Source organism: Lissotriton helveticus, chromosome 2_1, assembly GCF_964261635.1.
Source record: "Lissotriton helveticus chromosome 2_1, aLisHel1.1, whole genome shotgun sequence".
NCBI classification, from domain to species: Eukaryota; Metazoa; Chordata; class Amphibia; order Caudata; family Salamandridae; genus Lissotriton; species Lissotriton helveticus.
Window position 1 is genome coordinate 1,344,119,318 of NC_136059.1, and position 17,435 is coordinate 1,344,136,752.

Sequence of the window (17,435 nt, forward strand, 5' to 3'; positions counted from 1 at the left end):
ACTCAGCACCACCACAGCATCACTCTGGGGCACCACAACATCACTATGCGCTACCACAGCATCACTGAACGCAACAGCATCACTCGTCGCCACCACAACATCACTCAGCATCACCACAGCATCAATCTGTGCAACCATTCAACAACAACTGGTTCAAATATGTTCTCTCAATGTTTCAAGCTTTATTACAAATGTCACAAAAAGATGTTAATAATTCACTTCTGTTCTTGGATTTTCATCATAATATAATACACTAAACATAATCTTCCCAAAAGTTATTTACAAAAGTTTAAGCTATTGCCATTATAAATTACAATAACTTTCATTTAAGTATTAATTATTGAAAACATTAAAAGCCATTGTTATTTGTAATATCAACACATCTAAGTCACGTAAATACAACACATATTGCATTACAAATGCTATAGGTGTCACATTTGCAAAAGTTAAAACTATTGGCATTGTAAATGATAAAGCTATTAATTTCGCTATTTTCAAATCCAACATATAAATAAAAAAATTGTCATTTACAATACCAATAGCTCAAACTTTCCTAATGCGAGACCAATTGCATTGCAAATGCTCGTTTCATGTGCAGCGGTTATAAGCAAAGACTTTAAACCATATTTAGATCACATGGTGTTATAGGCCTTGTAAGTATGGCCTCTGTTGTTTTCTACAGTAAACTGAATCTGAGAGGTAATCTGTGAGAAAATAAGCATTACTTTTTTAAAGTCAGTGAAGATGTAATGTGGTAATAACTCAGAAATTGACCTCTTCTTTGGAGTAATAGATTAGGGAATGTGCATTAAAACTGACATGAGCAAAAGGCTTTACTATCTCACAGATTGCACGTTACAGTTACTCTACCTTGAAACAGCTTGTCCAATATTCACAAAGCCTGCTCAATGTGATTTCACCTTACTTCACATTACCCCTTTGCATCCTGGTTTTGGTTAAATGCGTTTAACCGCATCAGCGCTAGCGGTTTTCCCGCTGTGCGCTGACTTTTTTAAAATACCGCGTTACATGACGAGCTGAGCTCGTCATGAGCGTCCGAGCGGCGCAACTCATGACGAGCTCAGCTCGTCATGAGCGCGGAAGGGGTTAAAAATCTACACATGGAAAAATGCCATGGCATACGGCATACATGCAGATGTGCAGAATATCTTATTTAGCAACATTGTTGAGGGGAAACAGAAAATTATGACCCACTTGCCTTCCCCTCTTGTGAGTCATGGCTACTCCCCTTACAGTAGTAATAACTAGAGTATATGGAAAGTAACACTTTTATGCTCTCAAATAGCACATACCATGGCATCTATATTGAAAAGGAAATATCCAAATGAGAGAAAGTAAACAAATCTGACCATGGTAGCAAGATGAATAAGGAAACGACCAATCGATTGAGTCAACAAGTTTTCTTCACATGGCAGATGGTAGAGCAATTTTGAGTATGAGAGTAATCCATATGTTACTACAGAATCCCTGCTACTATAGTCAGTTATGACAGATTACTGACAACAGATCTTTAATTTGAAAACAATGGCATGTGGAAATGGACCATACACAGGGGACGTGGCAAAGAGTTGTTAATAGAATACATTCAAAAAGAAGACATATGCTATAAAGCATCACTATCTACATTGTCATTCTTGTACATAGGTTTTACACAAGTAGATTGAACATTGTTATTTTTCAAGAAAGAATTATTTGACAAGTTAACATACTAGCAATCATTAATTCAAATAAAAAATATGAGCTGTGCGCCCATATATATTTGCTATATCAGGGTTAATTTGGTGATAAATACCCTATAATGTATTAGTAACTGGAAATGTACTACGAACTTTGAGAGAGTGTATTCTTATTCCTTTTTTTGTTTAAATAATATTTGCTTAGTAATGTGACCATTTTTGCAATTTGAACAAGAATGCTGTGATGCATAGAACTATGTTTTATTGGCATAGGCCAAACAAGGCCTCAATCAGGCCTCGACCACATCTTAGATTAGACGGACACATTCATTTTGTTAGATACAGAGAGATCAAGTGATTTGCCCAGAATCACAGGATGTTGAGCGTCCAAGCAGAGACTTGAACCAGTTCCCTAGCTACGAGGTAAGGAAACGATTGGGGGTTTGTCAGGTGTTTTTGGGCGCTTCCTGAGCTAGTGATGCTGTCTGATTTTCTACTGATTTGGTGCATATATATTCTGGACTTAGACTAGTTGCCAGGTTTTGCACATTCTGTAACTAATCTGACTGATTTCTGAACTACATGCTTATGAGTGAAATATTATGCATCTTGATACATTTTCTCATATTTTGCCTTTTGTATTCTCTATTGCACTTTAATATTTTAATGAACTTTAATAGTTTCTGAATTCTTGTTTGTAAGCTTCTTTTGAGTCATGGCTAATACTGTTTTTAATCTTATGTTTAGCGATGCATTTCCCCATCTCTTGTTGAGGACAACACCATCCCGACACTGCATTAGACGCTTCATTTCCAACATGTCAGGTTATCAAAAAAAAACAGCAGCAACAGTATACACAGATGGAGTAGAAATAAAAGAAGGGCCTTTTGCCAAGAACAAGATCAGATGATCGAAAAGCATATGTGTTTTTTGTCTTTTTTGAATGCCATTTGAAGGAAAGCAAATGTTTTTGTATTTTTGTATACGAAATGGCTGCGTTTTCCCTGAACTGGAATATTTTGGGCAGGGCTCTGTCCGATAGCGAGCAAGGAAGTGATACCGCTTACATTATATTTTTATGTATGTATGTATGTAAGTATTCATAAAAACATATATGGAAACATGTGCTGATCATTGCTGCAATGTATTTCCAAAAAGGCTGAATAAATACATTCAGATGAATTTAAGTAGGTCCATTTTGGACTTCTGATTGTAACAAAATACTGCTCAGTCCTGCGACTGAATGGAGAAGTAAAGTTGGGAATGAAATATCACAAGAATAAACTTAAAGAATCTAGCTAACATATTTTGTACCTTGTTGCTTTCAGTACTGTTGTAGGAAGTGTCATTTCAAGGGCTCTCCTTGCTTCTCTCAGTGTCATTTCTAATGTACAGGCTCCGTTTATGTAGTGAATGATGTCAAAGGGTCGGAGGCTTCCTTCTATGTCTGCTGCTGAGCCTGGACTGATTTCACTAATATACAGCACTTGGCAAAGGCTGTCATAACCTCCCAACAAAGACAGACCTGTATTGAAGACAAAGCAATAAAGAAATGAATTTGTGGGTACAAACTCTATATTTAAAGAAAGAAAACATACAGTACACATTGTAAATGTAAATGTAAATGTAAATGTTCAGGAATTTATATAGCGCAAATCACCAAGCGGTTTCTAAGCGCTTGCTTAGGGAACCCATCCTGGTATTCCCCTGTGAGATAACCCCGGCAGGGTATCCGCAAGGTGAAAGCCAGGCATCCCGCCGCGAGGGGCCGTTGTGGAGATTAAGCAAGCTATTGCCCAGAGTCGCAGAGTGTGAACCCGTGAATCGAGTAGGCACCGGAGCGAGAATTGTCGAGTCCATGGACATTTTAGGACTCAAGACCCCGCCTAGCCGGGAATTGAACCCTGGTCCCGGGCTGACCTCTGCTTCCAGGTCTGCCTCCTCTAACCAGTGAGCCACACTTCTCCACATTTGAAGGATGAATGAAATATTAAGTGTTCAGTACCCAACTCGTGTTTGTTACACATCAGTGTAATGTCAGGCAGCATTTGAGGCATCACTGGAGCCTTAGGCAGCTCCAGAATCCGCCGGAGAAGGAGTCGGACAGTCTTGGGTGCAGCTCGGAGCAAATTCACTGCTTCGGTGTGACTCATGTTTGTGACATCATTGTCGTTTACCTGTAAGGAGAAGAGAGGCGGGTAAAAATGGCAGGTGATGTGCATGATAACAAGAAGAAAAAAACAATACTGAAAACCAAAAGTTACATATCACAGTAAATCAACCATCATAATTGTGACTGACAGTATTCATGGCCAATTTTCTCAAATAAGTTACTGTGATCTCAAAAAACAATGAAAATGTGAGCTCTCGTTTCATCATTCTTACTTTGTTTCTTATGTGACATTTGAACTTTCAGGGCTGCATTCATATACTAGCATCAGCATACCCTTTTCCATTCATAGCAACAGTAGTAGCATTTATTTGATCACTACAAAGGTGTGTCATTAAAGGCTGGTAAGGTTCGAGGTGCTTTCACATTTTAGAACTCTTGAAGTCAGTGGGTAAACTTTTTTATATTATACTGTTTCAGGCACTGTAATACTTACAGAAAAACAATCTGCTTCTGTGCATGATGAAACACACTTTTTAAACTGATGGTAGTTGACACTTTTGGCTCAACTACGTGTGTGAAAGTGTTTGTGTTTGATTAAATCCAACACAGCCTTTATGAATAAATATTGCCTCATTGTGATGATGTACTTTATATTTAAAACCAGGATGTAACCATCCTTTTCTGGTGAGGGGAAATTAAGCGAAAATTATGTATTATCTTACTAGGTTTCCCATTTGAACATAAAGCTGAAATTAATGCCAGCAGTGATGTACATAAACAAAGACCTCTCATAATCCCACACTCAATGCCATCAGTCTTAAAGCCTACAAGGACAACACTACTGGAAAAATAGCCCACAGGTATAAATAATAGACTGTCTACCTGATGGTTGGTATGCCTCCAGGAGTTGGTGGAGAATTAAGTGCTAATATTCATACAACAGTCATCCAGACCTAATGATGTGCAATTGGCAAGAATATAGTATCCTTCATATAGCCATAAAATACTTCCTTTCAAACTTTCAACACAATTCCCAAGAATAGAAGTTAAAGGAGTTGATATGGGTGTCTGTACTTCCAGCCAATGAACGACTTAAGACCTTATAATACATGTCAACACATTTGTAGTGCTGTGGGTGAAAAGAGGTGTGATAAAGGGTCAGACTAAAAAAGAAGAGCTTTAGCCAGAAAAGAGAAGGCAGATATAGGGAAAAAAGGGGAAGACTGAAAGGTGCAGCCTATTCTATGACAGCATGAGTCAGAAGATAACTTTCCGGTTTTGGGATCCTGTAGACATCATCAGCACTTTGCAAAAATCTGAATTTGCTTACATGTAATATTACTTGCGCAATGTGCATTTCTCGAAGACTCACAAACTGTGGACAGACTTTCAAAAGCTTTGGATCATGAAAAAGTGTTGGGACACTAGTAGCAGCAAAAAGATTGTTTTATGTGCTGCCCCAATCATATATGCCTCCTGTGCACCTTAACATATATATAAAGTATAATACTGGATCGCATGAGCTGTTATGATCTGGTGCTCTGTACAGGTCTTGAATTAGAAACACCCAAGAGAGGGACCTGTAATATGCCAAAGGCATAGGGTTCTGTATTTGATTCAAACAAACGCGTTATTTCTTCCTTTGGCAAACTATGTATAACCACACCACACTTCTCATACTGTATTCATACACTCGCCAGGCACACAACCAAGCACAAGGTGGAGAGTACTAACCTTGACCAATGGGATATACCACTACACCAATCAGCTAATTAAATATATCCTCCTAAAAAAAATCTGTTCTAGGACAGAGCATAAAGGGAAAATAGCTACCCTTATACCCACTTGAGCAATCATCTTCAAAATGCAAAAAGTTTAAGAGCCAACTTATATATCTTAATTTGTGTGACCAGCCCTTTAAGCAGACTATTTTATGAACCATCTTCCATTAGCATTAGTTTAAGGGTGTTGCAAAAGGACGTCCAGGGACAAATTATTTGCATACAACCATATATAAAAAGTTTATACTTTTCATTCATCAATAGAATCTGTTGACATGTTTATCAACATGGTGCCAGATATCTGATTTATTATCGCCTACTTCTGAATGCTGTTTGGCAATTAAATGTAAGCTATTTGGCATACAGTAGCGTAAAAGGATACTGGAAATTGTGGTTGACCCGGAGAACATTTTAACATTTCCGAACTTTTTTTTTGAGTACTCCTCACTGTCCACCTACGAGTATGGTTAGGTGGAAAACAGCAGTAGCTGGAAAGCCTGCGACAGGTATCTCTACCGTGACCACTATGGACTCTTTTTTGCAGCGGGCCTTACATCCTTTGCATTCTGATACACTTGTGCCCCTGACGAACGTGCCCCTAATCAACGTTGAAGATGACCACCTGAAGCAGTGTAACATTACTGGGACCATGATGGTAGAGAAGGACAGTCTTAGGTCCCCCAGCGATTTAACTGTTCCCTCCTTGCTTCTGCCCCTCTCCCCAGCCGTATTATAAACAATAAGTCATTAAACCAGGTGAATAGAGTATGTACAGTACTTGCTCACAGTAAGCATTTGGAGTCCCTATCAACAATCGGGGCCAGGAAGTCCATCTTTGACTGAGGGGGGAGCCTCAAGAGCGGGAGGGGGTACTAAAAGGAAATCTCAAGTGATGGGGGTAAAGTTAAGAGAACTAGATCCAACTTACCGTCCAAAGACCCAGTACCCTCTCGTTTAATGCCCATTGCTGACATGACGGGCTCACTGGACTCCTTCCATGTACTGATGATGAACTTGTTGGACTCAAAGCTGGACCCGATACTCAGTCGCTTAACCGCTATTGAGAAATGTTCAGAAGCTCGGAAATGTGGTGACTCATCATCATTGGGAGGGACCGGGGATCAGCAAGGCCAATGCAGTGTGCAGCCACCCATTATGATTAGCCTGCCTAAAGCTATTAGGGGCCAGTTACAGACACAGTTTCACTTGCAGTCACAACTACCAGGGGAGGGCAAATATATGCAAGCCACGTGACAGACATGCAAGGGGGCAGTCTAAGCTCTAATAGGGCAGCAGCAACTTTAGGGGGAAACCACAACAGGGACAGCTTGCCAAATCAGTTCCAGCCAGATCCAGTTCCCCGAAGAGAACTAATTAGAAGGCTGTTAGGTAGCCTGCCCCAGGGGGATCGGGATCTCCTTCCTCAGCAGTTACCGACCATTCACTTGCCACCAGCAGCCACTCCTTATATAGTGGTATTGGGGAATGCGCCAACTCTTCCTCCGGGTTCCAGGGAGGATTTTTTTCTGGTTAAAACACAAAGTTTTACACTGGTTTTTGCTTAATACCTCACTGGGAACTAGGTTGGAGAAAAATATCAACGTGGTACGCAGAGCAAGTTGGATAGGTAGCCCATGCAAATCAGGCCGGGGGGATTGTACAATTGTTCATTTTTAACAAACTGCATATAGCAGAAAGGATACTGTTTACAGAGTCATATCCTGTTAATCCCGGATCAAAGTCAACCATTGTGGCCTTACCACTTGGTTACTTTTATAAACCTGCCCCGCCAGGCTGCAGTAACATATCCACTAATAATGTAGCTTCACCTGATAGTCTGTTCCTACAAATCCCACCTGCCAGGCTTGGTTATCAGCACCCACCTCCATGGTTAGATTTTCCAAGGCAGATGCCTTCACTGTGGAAGAATATTGGTCCCCCACCTGTGGAGCTGTCTAATAGGATTACCCCATTGGCTACGCTGGAGGCATGTAATTGACTCATTAGTTCTGCGCCCACGGTCTCTGGTAGGCTGCCTCCCCAGCAGGACTCTGTAGTGTTGAGTAAGGGGGACATAGGGGAGTCTGCTAGTAAAGTAATATCCTGGAATGTTGCTGGTTTGGCAAACAAGTTTTCTGATCCTATGTGGCCTATGTGAAACAGTTTAGTGTTATATGTTTCCAAGAAACATTGTTACTGGACCACAGCTTACATCTGGAGGGCTACAAGGCCCTTTTCGTCCCTGCTTTACCCTGTGCGGCTGGGAGACCAAAGGGTGGTCTTGTAATATATATCTCCCCCTTTGGTGAGACTCAAATCTTGCCTCGACTAGCTCATGTTTACAGTCCCTGGTCCTAAGTAGAGGGGCACTCAGAATGGTTTTTATAAATTTTTCTAATGGGAAATCATGCTCTAGCGATGGGTGTAATATTACAATGTTAGGAACTTTATATAAGACGACACTGCATAGCAGAGCTGCACAACCTTATGGTTATGGGGGACTTTAATATAAACCTGTGTGGGGACCCTGGAATTACACGTTTAGCCGACTTGGGATGTCCAAGGGCAGAGGGGTTTCACTTCGAACATTCTGTTCAGGGGGATGTTCTGAACGGCCTCCTACATGAATGTCTTTGGGTGAGCCTTTGAGCATGTCTAGTTTCTTCCCTCTTACAATTTTTATTTCAAGGTTTCATAATTGAGGATAGTGCTTTCAGTGACCATAACCCCCTCTGTGTTATACTAGGAGGCCCTTTATTGACCACCCAACTAGGAGTTGAACCATTTGGGGGTCATAATACCGACCAAGGGGAAGAGAAGGTTACGTTGGTCACAGATATCTCCCGAGAGTCTTTATAATTCAGTAAAAAAATCTTGTGCCAATGAATTTGCACTATGTACCTTGTTGGGTACTTCCCTGAAAGAGGTTGTTAGACCTGTCAGCCCTTTGGGTGGTCCCTCCTTATTTTTTTCCCCCTTTTTGTCTTCTATTTTTGTGACTGCTGTGATTTTTGGATGTTGACCTTAGGTCTCTGGGCGCCTCATTACTACTAATTAGTAATGAGGCGCAGGTGCTCTTTTAAAATGGAGGAAGAGCAGGTGCTCTTTTAAAATGGAGGAAGAGTAGGTGCTCTTCTACAAAATGGAGGCCTGTCAACTGTCACCTCAGAGCCTAGGGCCTTAGGATTACATGAGGGGTTCCAGAACCTTCTGGTCCACTCTAGTCACTCAGGGCCCATGCTATATATAGGCGGAATGTTGGACGGCCATTTTGTGTAGAGAGTTCAGACAGGAGTTTAGGCTACTGAGTAGGGAGGTTATTGCACTGAGGGGGGGTCTGACTGTCCCTAGGGGCTGCTACCTCTCTCTGCTGACGCTACCCCCTGCGCGTTGACCTAGCCCTGCCATCATAAGCTTGGTGGGGTAACATCATCCCCATTGTGCACCTCGTGAGAGGAAACCTGGTTTGGATCGGGGGTGTGAGGGCATTCGAACTGGCAGATGGGGGGTGAGTGCTATAACATCCTGTAGGGGACTGAGACTCCTACCATTAAATCCTCGCCCTTGCTGTGCTGCCGCCCGGAGCCCTTATTGCCAGACTCCTTGCTGCCCTGACAAGATTCCCCGGAACCTGCCCCTCCGGTGTGGGTCTCAAGTCACTGACGCAGACCCTGGCTTGACTGGCGCCCCTGGCGCGTGCCTTACCTTTCTGCAGCAGGCCTGCCTGGAGCCCCTGCAGCGGGGTTGCTTCTCCCTAAGTGCCAGAGCTGGTGGTGCTTTTATCCCCGGTCCGGCGTGTGAGAGAAGAATGGTGCAGAAACTGCCAGACCCCCGGGCCCCCACTGAGGTGAATCTGGGGACCGGTGTGAGAGAGAGAGTGGAGCAGGTACTGCCGGAGCGCCGGGCCCACACTGAGGTGAATCTGGGGGCCGGCGTGAGAGAGAGAAGTGCCGCTTCCGCCGTGAGGGATTCCGGAGTGAGGCCGGGGGAAGTCCCGCCCCAGCGCTGACAGGAAAGAGCGCCAGAGAGTAAGGGGCAGAATTGCAGGAGGCCGGCCCCGGGGGAGGTCCCTTCCTCATTGGAGAGCTGGAGGGAGGGACACGAGGGTTAGGGAACGCCAAACGGAGTCAGCTGAATTCCCCTAAGTGAGCCCAGCCGCTACGGGCCCTCCTCCGCTGAGCAGGGCGTCTGAGGAGGAGGTCTCATACCTCAGATTACCAGTATCGCCTGGATCAACTATTAAAGCCTAAGGCACTGAAGTAAGCTGGGAGTTGGGCTGGTGGGAGGGAAGGCAGTGCACAAAAGACCTCTGTCGGGCCTTAGTTCTGATCGCTCCCTTTGGCCCAAGTGGGAAGAGTGTGTGGAGGGCCCTGGGAACTAGAACCAGCAGAACTACACTGCAGGTGGAATTCATTGTTTAACAGTTCTGAGAACCCACAAACTGCTTCAGTCTGTCTTCAGCTGACCTGGAACTAGCGCTTGACAAGTTAACAGACTGAGGTATGTTGGTTTGCTTAAATTAATGTGTAGCCATGCTTATTTGAAAGTATGATCCCCGCTACTTTGCTAGATTAATTCAAGATCTGCCTTCATTAAGTGAGTGTATTACACAACCAATTCAATGCCTGTATGAATAACTGTACTAAACTGCTTTCTTTAAATGAATGTAGTACAAATTCAATGCATATATGATTTATTGTGTTGGCCTGCACTCATCATTCTAGGCATTCTGCTGTGTGATTCCTTTTCAAAGTACAATTGCTGCAGAATTGCCACTAGAACTTGCTTTCTCTCAGTTGTGTATTGAAAGGGACCATTAACGGGAATGTATCTTTACATCTAACCTGCTTTCTAATGCTATGATTAAATAAGGTTCGCTTATGAAATGAAATCTTATGCTATGACATGTGTTTACAAATGCAGGTGTGCCAGGGGTAATGCCTAAAATGTTGATTTATGAAATTGTGTGCAACTGATAACCTAATTGAAAGGAAAGATAACGTTTTTCTACCTTTTCTGAAGATGGTGTGGTGTCATTTTTGGTGGAGGTACGTTGGGGTGCTGTGTTGAGTGTGACGCAAGTGCGACATGATTGCCCTGAAGTTAGGCCTTCCCACTTTGTGCCAGGCTACCCTAGGTGGACCGGTGACCCAGGCGCCAACAGAGGTAATAAGTGCTTTTAACACTAGCTCCCTTAGAGTAGGAGAATTTTTGAGTGCTTGAGTACGCAGCACAGTTTTCACAACTCTAAAATTGTTTAATTCGCCCTGTTCGCTGGCTTTAAGAAAATTGCAGGCGGCCCTTGATGAGAGTCCCAGGAACCAGGTTTTGGTCAGAGCATGCTGCAAAGAATATAAACAGAAGTTAGCTAAACGTAGATTTATTCTGAAGGATGAAGCATGGAGCGAATTTTTAGAAGCTAGTACCCTGAAGTATAGCTTCAGGTTCTGGAGCATTATTAATAGACCCTTCCTAGCCCATGCTGAAGGTGGGGACTTGTGTGCACATATTACCGAGGATGAATGGGTGCTCACTTCCAAACTATGTTTGAAAGTTTGTTAGAGCAACCATGTCAGCATGGTCAAGGGGCAGTTGCACAGGTGTTAACCTTCGAACTGGGGGAGATTGTGGAGGGCATTATTTGCTTGACAAGTAACAAAGTGCCGGGGCCTGATGGTATTCCCCCGGACCTTTTTAAATCTGACGTACCCTTTTGGGCTCCTGTGCTTACAGCAGTTATTAATGCAGCTGCTAAGAAGGACTGCCCTGAGTCCTGGGCCATTTCTACAATTGTGCCGGTTTTTAAAAAGGGTGACCGAGGTAGTACACATTGTTATAGGCCTATTTCGCTGCTGGACTCAGTAGTCAAGGTACTGGGTCGTGTGCTATTTGATAGATTGACCGCCTGGACAGAGGAACATGAGCTACTCTCAGAGGTTCAATATGAGTTCCACCCAGGCCGGTCAACCATCGCCCAATGTCTCAACCTTAATTTGATACTTAATAAGTACATGGTGGCGCCATCTGGCACTATTTATGGACCTTTATGGACCTGTCCTCCGAGGTTGATTGTGTGAATAGAACAAAACTGTGGCAGTCCATGAAGGACATTGGGGTTGATGCTTCTGTCGTCCATTTTTTCGCTGACCTTCACCGGGCTACTAAGGCTAACGTTAGATTTTCAAATGGGCTCCGGGTGACCGGGATCTTTGACATTAAAAGAGGTGTACGCCAGGGGTGTATCTTGGTGCCTTTTCTGTTTAATCTTTACATTAATGATCTAGATAAAGCTCTTTTATCAACTGGGGTAGATTATCCCCGGCAGGCCGTCGAGGCCTCCCTGTTTTACTTTATGAGGATGACGCAGTCCTTATTTCCAGGAGCGCTAGGGGCTCCAATCTCTGCTCGCCGCTTAATCTGATTTTATGTCGGAATGCGATCTATCTATTAACAGCAATTCACACTCCCTCACAGCAATTCAGAAACTGGCTAGTTTGAAAGTGAAACTGCCCTCACTGTCCACAGAGCAACTACAACAAAGAGAGGACTACTGTCTCCCTCACCCTTATGTGGCGGCCATTTTTGTCCAGTCTCTCTCTCGGGTGGCCATCTTGGACTAGTCATTGTTCGCTGGGATATTCATTCTTTCTCAATATCTGAGCTGACACTAAGAACTCACCACCTTAAACTAAGCTCAACCACGTATTATTGGTACACACCTATAGGTATCATGTAACCGATTGTTTGCAGTTGTTTTCTATTCTTATATTTTAGCAGAATTACTTTTCCAATTGTATTCGGCACTACTCTACACAATTCTACAACCTGCACCCATACTTCACCTTCTCTCTCCTGTAATTCACCGACTGCTACCTCATATTTTGGTCGCTCACTAGTGTCACGTTTGCTCCCTAGGGCCACTCTTGATCTCTTGATATATGTAACCTGCTGTCTGTGTCTGTATCTGGCATTCAGCACATTTATGTAACCCGCACCCACTGCACATTTGTCTCCTGTAATGCACCGATTGATACCCCTTATATGCTGGTTGCTCACTTGTGTCACTTTTGCCCGCTAGTGCCATTCTTGTTCCATGTAACCTGTTGTGCTTGCATCTGCATCTTGCTTCTGCATATCATTATCATTTTTGTTCACCCTCCCGCACTACTCATATCGCCATACCAACATGGATCCCATTGGCAAGCACACTTATAAAATCAACTACCCACCCGTGCTCACCAAAAAGGCCGCTAAACGCTTTAAACACGACTTCCTTAGGTCCCACCCAGAAACCCCCTTTGCCGACACCTACTTCTCATCAGCCAAGGGTCCCTTGAACACCGATATCATCTTCCACACCACACGCAGAGCTCAATGGAAAAAAGCGTTCCTCACCCTACTCACCGTCTCCACCACCAGGAAATCCGCCCATGGCCTTACACTCTCAATCACACCATCCCAACTCTTCCCAGGCAGAACTACCATCACTATCTACAATAACGGGATTGTCCTAATTCAATCGACAGACAGGAACCTGGAATTACTTGACAACCTGTTCCCCACTTTCAAAGAGCACCTATCCAATCGGACTTACACACATATCTCCCCCAATTCTACCACCCCTGACATCACAGCACCCAGCTTCGACCCTCCTAACCCAGTTCAGCCCCAGAACGACACTCACCTCACCATCACACCCAGCACCATAGCCAATTCCCCTCCGGCTGCAGCCACCCCTCCCCCCCCCTCAATAACAGACATAGATCTCGCCCCCTCATTCACCACCCGCTCCCCCATCCCCCCTACCAACACTCGTACCTCCGCTCATCCTCCCATATCCCCCCCATACGTTGCACACCCGTCCCGCTCTTCACACCAATATCCTCAGAACACCCCTCATCCCCCAATTGCACCCCACACAACATGACTTTCTGTCCGCCTATCTCCCCCCCACACTTAGGACTCCCGTCGCGCCTAGCCTGCGCCCCTCCTTCAACCTCTCACCCCCCATTCTCACTCCCCACTATCCCTCCTCCACCCCCGCAACAGCCAGCCTCCACACCGCTCCCATTTACCCTTCCCCTCCTAGCACTGATGCCCTTTCCAACAACGCCAACACCAACCCTAACACAAACCCTCGCTCTAACACTTCCAACCCCCTCACCAGCTCCACCTCTCCACCCCGATTCCCCTCCCTCTTCAGCAACCTACACGCCTGTACACCGTCAGCACCCCTCCCCAACACCGTGCCCAACACCACGCTGAACATGATTATGTCCACCCTCCTCCAAGTGAAAGAAGAACTACACTCCATCAAAGAGTTGCTCATCACACACCCCAGACGCCCCCTTCCCACCACCACCTTTACACCTAATAACACTTCCCGCTCACCTCCTACTCGCCTTACCACACAACACCCCCCACACTGGTCCTCTATCCCCTCTCGCAATTCCACCAATTGCATTACTAATCGCAATCGCATTACCACCAATCGTAATACTCCCTTTACACCGAACAATACACCTAACAACACCTCCTCCCCACCTCCTACTCGCCTTATCACACAACACTCCCCACACTGGACTTCTATCCCCTCTCGTAATACCACCAATCGCCCCAGACGCACTACCAATACATTCTCAGACCATGACATACACACTCTTCTCCACTCCTACGTCCCGGCTCCCCATAATCGCCTAGCCACCAACCATCTGCCCATCCCAACGATTATCTCTAACCCCCTCAGACACCAAAAGGATAACAACAGAGGCGCCGTCCCCAACAACCTCACAAATGTACCCCTTACTATAGAACCTTCCTCCACCCTCTGCACACCTAGCCTCAAATGCATACTACTCAATTGCAGATAGGCCCAAAGACATTCTGCGGAGGTCGCCGATCTCATCACTTCTCTGGAACCGGATCTAACCATTCTGACTGAAACATGGTTATCTGATTCGTCTACACCTATCATGGATATCCTAGTCCCACCCAACTACTGTATCATTAGACTTGACAGGATCAAAAAGACAGGCGGTGGAATTGCTTGTATCTATAGAAGCAACCTCTCAGTTATTAAAGCGTCCGCCCCCTCTCTTACTTCCTGTGAATACCTCTGCCTTGATATCATCAGCGAAAGCAAACCGGTATGTTCACTACACATCATATACCACCCACCTGGGGACAAGCTCTCCTTCTCCCAACAACTCATGGACACAATTTCAACCAACTCAGGACGGCAAAACACCCACATTTTCCTTGGCGACTACAATCTCCATTGGAATGACAGCAGTGACACAGTGGTAAATAGCCTCAAAAGCTTCCTCAACGCCCTTGATCTCACCCAAATTTGCAACAGCCCGACCCATGAGAAAGGTTCTACCCTAGACCTCATCATCTCCAAAGAGGACGCTATTCAACTTGAGTCAATCCAACCTTGCGACTGGTCAGATCATCATATTGTCTCCTTCCTTATCAATGAAAAAATTAAACTTAACCCAATTCAAGCCTCTAAGCCCAAAGTTTGGAAAAGAGACATGAAGAAACTCAACCCAAACTCCTTACCGCCTAACAGCTGCAATCTCCTACTTCCCCCTCCCGGCGCCACGGACGTTCATCTCCTGACTGACCACTATCTCAATGCTATGTCCACAATAATCAATGAGGCTGCACCCCTGCAATTGAAAAGAGTTTCGTCCAAGATCTCCAACCCATGGTATGACGGGAGCCTCAATGATGATAGACGGGCCATGCGAATGGCAGAGCGCACCTGGAGGTCTGCCCCCTCTGCACTGCACCTAAAAACCCTGAAGAAACAAAGAAACGCCTACTTCAGGAAAATAAAACGCTCAAAAAGAGATTTCTTCAGCCTCCAGCTCGCCCAAGCAAAAAACCGCCCAAGAAAATTGTTTGAGCTAATCAGAACACAATCCAAAGAACAACCCCAGACACAGCACCTTGAGCGTTTCACCTTCATGTGAAGACTTCTCTGCTTTCTTTAACCAAAAAAACGACAACATAAGAAGCGATCTCCTCAATGACGCAATCCTTTACTCCAACCCCCAACACACAGCAGCACCTGAACCAAAGAACAATGCTACATGGTCTTCCTTTGGCACCTACTCTGAAGAAGAAATTGGCAGATTGCTCAGCACGCTGAAACCATCCAATCACCTCACTGACCCCCTTCCTGCTAACGCTGTTAAGGACTTTACCCCTTTTCTCCTCCCACTCTGGACTAAGATTATCAATAGCTCTCTTCAACAAGGATCCATCCCTAACGCCCTCAAAGTCGGACAAGTCACACCGCTACTGAAAAAACCAACAGCAGATCCCTCTGATCTAAACAATTACCGCCCTATTACAAATATTCCCACTCTCGCTAAACTGTTGGAAAAATGTGTACAGCTACAACTGACTAAACACATAGATTTGATCTCCTCAACGCGCATCAATCAGGCTTCCGAGCAGGGCACAGTACCGAAACGGCCATGACTCACATAGTTGACGACGCCCTCCAAATGCTAGACCAAAACAATACCTGCCTCCTCATCCTTCTTGATCTTTCCTCAGCATTCGACACAGTTAAACATGAGAACCTACTCGATCTATTAAACACAAGAATGGGCATATCTGGGACTGTTCTCAAGTGGTTCACCTCCTTTCTACACAACCGCTCACAAAGATTCAAAAGCAACAACCTGATGTCCTCTCCGGTACCTGTACCGCTAGGCGTCCTTCAAGGTTCCTCCCTCTCCCCAACACTGTTCAACCTAGTTATGGAACCTCTCACTACTTTGCTACAAACATCCAATGTTCACTTTCACATGTATGCTGACGACACCCAACTTTATCTCAAAATACAAACTCCTAAGGACATCATGCTTCTGAACACCACGATCAGAAACACCCAATCCTGGCTTGCCGAGAATCACCTCAAACTCAATGCGCTGAAAACTGAGTTCCTCCTGATCTCACCTCCCGGAAAAATTTCTACGGCTCAAACATGGCTTAAGCACTTAACAGCTCTAAATGTACAACCTACCATAGTAGACTCAGCAAAATCTTTAGGCATAACACTTGACGCCAATCTCACCATGCAGCAGCACATCAGCAAGGCAAACAAAGGAGCGAACTTCCAAATCAATACCTTGAGAAAACTTAAACCCTTCCTTCCTGCCAAAGACTTCCAAACTGCAGTACAATCTTTAGTCATCCCGCACATAGAATACGGTAGCACCGCACTTTGCGGGCTCCCCCTAACTACAACGGCACCCCTAAGAGCGTCTCTTAACGCTGCAGCGAGACTCATCACTGGCTCAAAAAAACGCTCGCATATTTCCCCTGACTTTAAAACTCTGAACTGGCTACCTTTTGAAGCCAGAATACATCTGAAAATCGCCTGCTTGACGCACAAGGCTGTACACATGAATTCACCCGCCTACCTCACTCAAAAGCTGACAATGTCTGGGGGCTCTAGAAATACTAGAAGCTCAAACAATCTTTTGCTGAAGCCTCGAAGATTTCGGAAGGAAAAAACCTATAAACGCTCCTTCTCAGGAATGGCACCCAGGATCTGGAACTCACTCCCTAGTGAAACCAGGCTCATCTCCTCCAACAAACTTTTTAAGAAAGAAGTAAAAGCGATCCTTATGGCTAAATACACATGATCTATTATTCTGTATTTCTCATGATTCCGCTCTGTACTACCTGCCTGACCCCTTGGTCTATTTGTATTACTTGTATTATCGACCTACTTGATTGTATACGTTCCCACTTTGTATATTTTATATTGTTTGACGCACCTGTTTGACTTTGCACACTCTACCTACACCACCTTAACCC

The 17,435-nt window shown here is 44.6% G+C and overlaps 1 protein-coding gene across 8 annotated transcripts in view; it reads right to left on the reverse strand.

Annotated features, from left to right (window-relative positions):
• PTPN13 (protein tyrosine phosphatase non-receptor type 13) overlaps positions 1-17,435 on the reverse strand; it is a 1,030,035-nt gene that overhangs the window by 218,383 nt on the left and 794,217 nt on the right. For all 8 annotated transcript variants that reach the window (XM_078676288.1, XM_078676281.1, XM_078676285.1 and 5 more), the window contains 2 exons: positions 3,703-3,874; positions 3,012-3,222 (listed from right to left, as the gene is read on the reverse strand). In XM_078676288.1, the coding sequence (XP_078532414.1) occupies positions 3,012-3,222; positions 3,703-3,874 (383 nt within the window). The remainder of the gene's footprint in view (positions 1-3,011; positions 3,223-3,702; positions 3,875-17,435) is intronic.